The sequence below is a fragment of the Ictalurus furcatus genome, chromosome 24 (genome assembly GCF_023375685.1).
Source record: "Ictalurus furcatus strain D&B chromosome 24, Billie_1.0, whole genome shotgun sequence".
In the NCBI taxonomy this organism is placed as follows: Eukaryota; Metazoa; Chordata; class Actinopteri; order Siluriformes; family Ictaluridae; genus Ictalurus; species Ictalurus furcatus.
Window position 1 is genome coordinate 4,479,650 of NC_071278.1, and position 9,001 is coordinate 4,488,650.

General features: G+C 40.1%; 1 protein-coding gene across 1 annotated transcript; it reads left to right on the forward strand.

Annotated features, from left to right (window-relative positions):
• The first annotated feature begins 48 nt into the window (after nucleotides 1-48).
• eif3g (eukaryotic translation initiation factor 3, subunit G) lies at nucleotides 49-7,886 on the forward strand. Its single transcript, XM_053613274.1, has 10 exons — nucleotides 49-135; nucleotides 209-255; nucleotides 2,016-2,104; nucleotides 2,195-2,254; nucleotides 2,371-2,475; nucleotides 3,622-3,814; nucleotides 4,674-4,781; nucleotides 4,877-5,013; nucleotides 7,571-7,677; nucleotides 7,781-7,886. Exons 1-10 carry the CDS (start codon nucleotides 113-115, stop codon nucleotides 7,794-7,796), a joined length of 885 nt encoding a protein of 294 aa, XP_053469249.1. The 5' UTR covers nucleotides 49-112; the 3' UTR covers nucleotides 7,797-7,886.
• The last annotated feature ends 1,115 nt before the right edge of the window (nucleotides 7,887-9,001 follow it).

Here is a 9,001-nt window from a genome sequence, read left to right on the forward strand (position 1 = left end):
CCAGCACATAGACGTCACTGTGACACTGAAATCTCGCGAGATTTCCGTCTTCTTGCTCTCGGGAAAGTTCTCTCTACTGAGCTAGCACAGTTGCTATCAGCGGTGCGTCAAAATGCCGTCGATGGAATACGACGAGTAAGTTTTTTAAAAAAAGACTATTTTTGTATTAAATTTTATACATTAAGCTAATCACAGATATCTTTCGTAGCTCAAAGCCAAGCTGGGCCGACCAGGTTGAAGAAGAAGGAGATGAAGGTAAGTTTATCGTGAGCTAGCTTAGCACACGCGTGGCCACACGGTAAAGTCCCAAATTATCGCGCACTTCCCGTGTGGGTGTTCTACAGAGGGTATAATGTTCACTTAGACAATACCCAATGGAAGTGCACTATATCTGTATTTGGGATGGAACCTGGACGAGACCGTTGAATTGACTTCCCACGCATCAAAAACGTGATTATATACGTGATATTTATTTAACGTTGACACTTGAAATGTGGATTAAAATCTAAAAACATTGACATTAGTTAAACTGATTGTTGTTTCATTAGCCAGCTAGCTAGCGTTATAATTCGTTTAAACTCGTCGCTAAACTACTTTTTTTTCCCTACCTTTCTTCCGACATGTCCCGCCTCAACGTTCGGATTGGTTATCGGTGTCCTGCCGCCCGCACAGAGATTGGCCCACTGCTGAATATACGAGCTGCTAGCCAATTATAGTGTAGGATCTTGCCATTAGAACCAATCACAGCGAAGGGGCGGATTCGGACGGAATATGGGTGGAGAAAATGAGAGGAACTCAGCTGGGATAGCATAGAAGCGTGTCAATTTAGATGTTCGTTAATATCTTTAATTGACAAAGTATTACTGAACGAATGACGTTAAAACGTAATTATTTTCTGTTGCTTTCTCCATTTTGTTGTTCTTTCCGAGACCAAAAGAGTGCCTTGCTTATTCAAGGCACCAGAAAGCGTAAAAGCCACTGTCTTGGAAAATTTTCCTGAAAAAACCTGTTGGAAACCGCTTACAACCGAGACACCTTCCATAACCGTCTCCTAACAGAAAATATCGGCACACCCACTGTTATGTTTTACTTTGTTAAATAACGTTATTTTCCCCCAAAACCTGCTTTTTTTAAATTAGTCTTAGATTATGTGTAGTGTCCGCCGTACAAGTCAGTGTGTATGCGCTGCTACTATATCAACAATAAAGTATTAGAACGTGCGCATTAATATTAACCTGTTATTCATGATTCATGTTCCAACCGGAACTACTTCCCGAGCTGTGAGATCAGGCAAAGCTAATGCACACCACCTGACCAATCAGATTTGAGCATTTGATCACGCTGTGGTAGAAAATAAAACAACTAATTGGTCCATCTTCTCTCTATTTGCATCGGACTGTGCCATCATCTGATGAATAGTGAAGTCCTTTATTTCTGGGTCACGTATTTTTAGGACCTTTATCCTGTTTATCTTAATCGTTCTTGTTGTGTTTTTTTTAGTTTTTTTTTTATACTGTGTTAATGTTTTGAATCGGCTGCTTTAGAACGCTTCGCTCTCCTGATAATTTCCCAGGAATCTTACTTGGTCTCCTTATCGCATACTTTCCCAGGCTTGCTCTGACTTGTGTTCAAGTGATTAAATGAAGTGAAATTCACACATAAAATTTACGTGTGTGAAGGAGACCTGTGGTTCTAAATCTCTTAGATTATCCTCCGCCTTAATGCGTATCGCGTCCCACATTACCGTCTGCATGATACAGACCCTAAATAGCAAGAAAGTTGAACGTTGATGGTCTGAATCGTGGTCCTGGTGCACCCCTGTCCTTCACGTTTTAGTGTTTCCGCTCATATAATGTGCCATGTTCGACCCAGTTTAGACGGCTAATTAGCTGAGGAGTTGAATGAAATGGGTTCGAAGCAGGGAAAACACTAAAATGTGTAGGACAAGTGCAGAACTGAGCTGTAGTATTCTTAGCGTATGTGATAAATCCCTTTTTTTTTTTTTTTTTTTGAAGGCACCCTTCCATCACCAAAAGAGACAGTGAAAGGCAATATCAAGACTGTTACAGAATACAAGATAGATGAGGAGGGCAAGAAGGTCAAGGTGAGAACAGTTCTGAAAACTGGATATTGAGTTAACTAGAAGAGAAATTCACTTGTTACCTGCTTACCGCTCTTTTCTTCCAAACTTCAGATAGTCCGAACTTTTAAAATTGAGACAAGGAAAGCCTCAAAAGCTGTCGCTAAGAGAAAGGTATGATTATTTGGGCTGATATATATTACGCACATGTTTTTTCTAATTTGGAATTTATTTCTTTATTTTTTAAATCTGCTTGTGGTTCTTTTTATTTCTGTCTTGCCTCTATCCAGAATTGGAAAAAATTTGGAAATTCTGAATACGATGCACCGGGGCCTAATGTTGCTACCACCACTGTCAGTGATGATGTCTACATGACCTTCATCTCCAGTAAGGAGGTAAGGAATTAAATCTTCTGATGACACTTTTCCACTGGATGGTGTGGTACAACACAATACAGTGACAAATATATTATATTACATTTTGGCATTATTTCCATTGTCAAGTGAAATAAGTACACATGCAGAATGTGATCAAGTGGGAAACGTCACCATCCCATAAGCTGCAGGAAACTCCTATATCACAGCTACAGTTATGTGATGGGGAAACGGATTCAGGTAGTTTTGAATTTGGATTAGAAACTGTAGCATGCTGTTCCATACTGTCCATGTGAAACTTGATATTTGGTGGACAGATGGATTGATGGTTTAATTGAGGGATGGATGGATAGAAGAGGGATTCATGGATAGAAGAGGGATTCATGGATGGATTGACTGATGGTTTAATTGATTGGATCTATGGATGCATGTATGGATTGGATGGGTGGACAAATTTGAGGCTGGATGATGGAAGGGATGGATGGATTGATGGTCTAATTGATTGATTGGATGGATAAAAGAGATGGGTGGATGAATTTAAGGATGGATGATGGAAGGGATAGATGGTTTGATGAATTGATGGATGGATAGAAAAGATGGGTGGATGAATTTAACGATGGATGATAGAAGGGATGGGTGGTTTGATGGATGGATGGATTGATGATTGGATGGATAGAAGAGATGGGTGGGTGAATTTAAGGATGGGCGATAGAAGGGATGGATGGATGGATTGATTGTTTAATTGATTGGATGTATGGATGGGTAGGTGGATGGATTGGATGGGTGGATGAATTTAAGGATGGATGATGGAAGGGATAGATGGTTTGATGAATTGATGGATGGATAGGAAAGATGGGTGGATGAATTTAACGATGGATGATAGAAGGGATGGATGGTTTGATGATTGGATGGATAGAAGAGATGGGTGGGTGAATTTAAGGATGGACGATAGAAGGGATGGATGGATGGATTGATTGTTTAATTGATTGGATGTATGGATGGGTAGGTGGATGTTGTGGATTGATTGATGGATGGATGGATGGATTAATTAATGGGTAGTATGATGGTTGGATGGATTTTATCAACCCTTGCAGGTGGAAATTCAAGAGCTTTGTTGTTTTTGATAGTGCAGACCAGAACTTGACGTGCTTCTCCCCTCTTTTTCAGGACTTGAATTCTCAAGACCAGGATGAAGATCCCATGAACAAGCTGAAAGGCCAGAAGATCGTGTCCTGCCGTATTTGCAAAGGGGATCACTGGACCACCCGTTGTCCCTATAAAGACACTCTGGGTCCCATGCAGAAGGAGCTGGCGGAGCAGCTGGGCCTGTCCACTGGGGGGGATAAGGAGAAGACTGCAGGTGGGGTCGCAGAACAGCATTTCAGAACTTTTTATCCATTTGTTGCTCCATTTAATGTTATGGTATGTCTGTAACATGACATTGTATTTTTAGTAACGTCATGAGAGAGACTGAAAACAAAGAGGCTGGTAAGGGGAAATAACTGTTTATAGGTGCTATAACACCATTCCTGATAGTTAGTTCCTGTTCTGAATTGTGTTGTAGTACATATAAACAATTGTACCCCTTTTACACCTCTTTTTTTTCCACGCTTAATAAAAATGCAGTGTCATGATACAGAGAAACCGGCCAAAATGGAAACCTCCTCTCTCCTGAAGACTTTCCCATGTCAAAGAACTTGCAGCTTTAGCTCTGACTGTTACAGCTGTGGTGCTGGAGACTCTTTCTAAAAATACTTACAAAAAGTGAATTATTAACCATATCACATGATTTGAGTTTTGTTTTGGTTCTTTGTTAAATGTTTTTTTTTTTTTTTTTTTTTAAAAACAAATATTTATTAGAGTGATACTATTATATTTAATTAATTTCTCTTTTAAGTAAACACAATGGAGCTGTCCCTTCTGTATTCAGCGTTTAAGGCACTGTTTTGTTTTGGGTTTTTTTCCCTAGTTTTTTTTTTAAGTTTTTTTTTTTATTTAGCTTGATCAACACTGCTGAGATGGTGAAATGCTACATGACTTTCCCCCCTTTTCTGTAGCTTTTCACCATTGTTTAAAAAAAAAAAAAATTTTATACATAAAACCGAACTTCCTGCTGTTCTGAAAAATCTTCCAGACAGTCACAAAACAAACGGCTGTAAAATATCACACTATATTCTACACTATAATCCGAGCATGAATCTTCACTGCCTGTCGTTTAGAGCCCGAGCCTGCTCAGCCAGCCCAGAGCAAGACTGGGAAGTACGTTCCTCCCAGCCTGCGGGACGGAGGCACGCGCCGAGGAGAGTCCATGCAGCCCAACCGCAGAGGTGTGTTAAGCTCCACACAGTTGGGAACACTTTCACCTGGTGTAAACATCTGTTTGGTTATTGTCTCCCACGTTCACTCGCTCGTTTTTGTCCAGCTGATGACAACGCTACAATCCGTGTGACCAACCTGTCTGAGGACACGAGGGAGACGGATCTGCAGGAGCTCTTCAGACCGTTCGGCTCTATCTCTAGGATCTACCTGGCCAAGGATAAGAACACAGGCCAGTCTAAAGTAAGTCTTAGTAGTAACTACAACAATATGTAAGTACATATTACTGTAGAGTGACTGGTGGTTTAAAAAAAAACCCAAAAAAAACAAGGCAACTGTTGTCCAGCATAGGGAAATCATAATTTCATAAGTACACCCATTAGAAACATGAAAGTAGACCTGTCAACCTGTATATGTAGGAGCCCTGCCCACCTCCTCAGTATCTGTATCCTTAATCTGCTTGTCTAAGGTACCCGTGTTAGTGATTTTGTCCGTCCCTGCATGTATTTGCATTAAAATGTAGTAGTTTCATACTTGTTGTCAAGATGCAGAGTTCCCCTTCCCCCTGCTTTAACAGGATGCGAAAAACTCCTTGCATCTACACGGCGTTGGAAGTGTTTTTGTTTATGCTGCAGCTGTATAAGCGGTACGAACACTTCACACGTCTGCTGTCAGATTGTCGTTGGTGTCAATACATGTTTGAGTGTTGATTTAAAGAGCAGGAGATGTGAGAGAAAAATGTTGTGTATGTGCATCCTGTCGTAGGCGGCTAGTTAATGCTTTCAGCACGTGAAAGAAAGGTGACAACAGACAAGTGGTCTAACGTTGTCCTGAATTGTTTTATATTTCTCTTATACTACAGCAGTTACAGTTGTTTTGTTTTTTTTAATCAGTGAATTAAACAGCATGGTTGTACTCTTTATCCTTTTATAGTTACATTTAATGTTTTTGGAATGTCCGTGAAACATGTCGGATCCTGTTAGCACTTGCGTTATGGTTTTTTTTCCCTCCACTTTCTTGAAGTTAATGAGACGGTTATGTGATGGGGAAACAGACTCTGGTAGTTTTGAATTTGGATTAGAAACTGTACCGTGCTGTACTACACTGTCCATGTGAAACTTGATATTGGGTGGACGGATTGACTGATGGTTTAATTGATGGATGGATTGATGATTGGATTGATGGAAGAGATGGATTGACTGATGGTTTAATTGATTGGATGTATTAATGAATGGGTGGATGAATTTAAGGATGCATTATAGAAGGGATGGATGGATGGTTTAATTGATGGATGGGTGGATTGATGATTGGATGAAAAGAAGAGATGGATCGACTGAGGGTTTAATTGATTGGGTGGATGAATTCAAGGATGGATGATGGAAGGGATGGATAGAAGAGGGATTGATTGGACTGAGAAGAGATGGATGGATTGATGATTGGACTGAGAAGAGATGGATTGATTGATGGTTTAAGGGATGGATGGATTGATGGTTTAATGGATGGATAGAAGAGATGGATTGATGGCTGGGTGGATGAATTTAAGGATGCATGATAGAAGGGATGGATGGATTGATGGTTTAATTGATGGATGGATGGATGCATGTGTGGATTGGATGGGTGGATGAATTCAAGGATGGATGATGGAAGGGATGGATAGAAGAGGGATTGAGTGGACTGAGAAGAGATGGATTGATGGATGGGTGGATGAATTCAAGAATGGCTGATGGAAGGGATGGGTGGATTGATGGTTTAATTGATTGGAGGTCTGGATGCAGGAGTGAATTGATGGATGGGTGGAAACCCATTAGAAACATGAAAGTAGACCTGCCAACCTGTATGCATTCTATGTACCCGCGTCGGTGATTTTTGTCTGTCCCTGCATGTATCGGTGTTAAAATTTAGTAGTTTCGTACTTCTCAAGATCGTAGAGTTGCAAAGTTCACCTTCCCCCTGCTTTAATGAAAAACACGTTGCATTTGCACTGCATTTGAAGTGTTTTTGTCTTTGCTGCAAAAAAATACCACCACTTTTCATATTAAAGATGAACTGCAAATGACTTCCCCATGCTGGACATATTACTCTTACAAAGTGCTGACACTGGAGACTCCTTCCATCAACGCTAAATTAATTTCATCAAGAAACTTCTCCAGTGACCAATGAGATTTTTTTTTTTCCTCCTTTCTTAAATAACACACATTAGAACGAGCCCCGAGTGGCATTCGGAACTACTGTCAGAGCTGCTGTTAAAAACAATTACCCAAGAAAACACCTTCCAACCAATCAGTGTAGAGAATTCAGCGTGTTCAGCCATGTGGAAAGTTTAACTTCATGCAAATTTGGAGCAACTTTGTGCAGTGACTACCGCTAGGAGAAGACAGTAGAGCGCGAACCGTGAATGGAACCGTGCACCCTGATCCGCCATGCTGCCTGCGAGTCCAAATTGGACCCAGACAGTCCGGCGTTTGTACTTTCGTACAGATAAACAACTGCATTGGCACATACTGCTTCTCATTCATCTTGTAGGATGTGATACGCACACACACACTGTTGAATTTTATACACAAACACTCTCCCTCCAGATTGTTTAATTTTAGCAACAAGGAAACTGCTTTATTTATTTATTTTTTTTGTCAGATGTGGAATGCTAATTGCATCACCCTCTGATAAATGTTGCTATGGCAACCAGTGGTAGGAATGCCTACTGGCGACTTCATAGTACAGCGACTATGTATGTGTGAGCGTGCCTTTAATAACCATAAACCCTCGTAACTGAACTGCACTCTGTTGGTCTTTTCTTCAGGGTTTTGCCTTCATCAGCTTCCACCGGCGTGAGGATGCAGCCAGAGCCATCGCTGGAGTGTCAGGCTTCGGTTACGATCATCTTATCCTCAATGTGGAATGGGCCAAGTAAGTACTACTGAAACATACAGACAAGATAGTGTGTGTACGTTGGCATTTACATCTGATGTGTGAGTAATAAATACTTTTTCTTTTTTTCCCCCCCTTCCAGACCATCCAACAACTGAGAGTGTGTACTCTGTTTATATATTCCAGAACGACTGAACCTTGTTCCAGTAGTGAATTACTATTGATTGAATAAACATAACGATGAGTAATTTGCTTCTTGGGTTTTTTTTTGTGCCCCCACCAGATACTATGACTTTTCCCAATGTTAACCTTTAGAGCAAATAATGGAAAAAGTATCTCAGAGCATGAACCAGCTTTCTGCATGAGCTTACAAGTTGTGGTCTGGAGGAACTTGCATTAAAGCTGTTGCAAAACAACAAATACAAAACTATTTTTGTGAAAGGGAACTTGGTGAAAAGGGAACATTGAAAGAAACCAGTCATCCCTTAGTTTGTACTTTTTGGTCAGTATGTATTTTTATATATATATATACACACACACAATACTGTGCAAAAGTCTTATGCACATGCAAAGAGATGCTGTAGAGCAAAGATGCCTTCAAAAAGAATGAAATTAAATGTTTCTCCATTTTTTTAAAAAAAGAGCATTTTTCTTTAAAGTATAAAATCATTTAAGTATAAAGAGCAGTAAACAGTAATAAAGGAAGCAAAGGCAATATGTGGTGTGACAACCCTTTGCTTTAAAAGAAAGAAAAAAGTCTCATGTAGAATCAGTGCAGTTTTATAAGGGGAATGAGCTGTAAGGTTTATTGAGCGTGGTGCAGAACCAGATATGGTTCTTCTGGAGACTTTGACTGTCGCACTTGCGTCTTATTTTTGCAGCAAAACCCAGCACCCTTCATTGTGTTTTTGTCTGAAAAGTGTCTCTTACCACTTAATATACAGCTTTCTTTACTGACATGCAAACATTTTTCTGTAGCATTTAATTTTAACCTGGAAAACTAATGATAATGTAGAAGCCATAAAATAAAAAAATCGAACAAAGTTTGTACTAATAAAACCAAATAGTATGCCTGAGATGTTTGCACAGTACTACTGTATATATTGTAACTTCTGCTCAAAAGAACCTGCAGCAGCGAGTGTGGTATGCGGTTAGAGGTCTTGGTGGGGTTAAAGGAAATTCACTCAATAAAACCTGCAACCACACTGCAGATACACGAGTTGAAAGCGGACCTCGTATGGTGTGAAAGTCTCGGTATGAGTACATCTGCACTCACTGCTGGCTTGGCTGATTTTGGTGTGGGTGCTGTAAACCAGGTAAACAATACCAAGACTCTTAACACAGGACTGTTTAAGTATTTGAT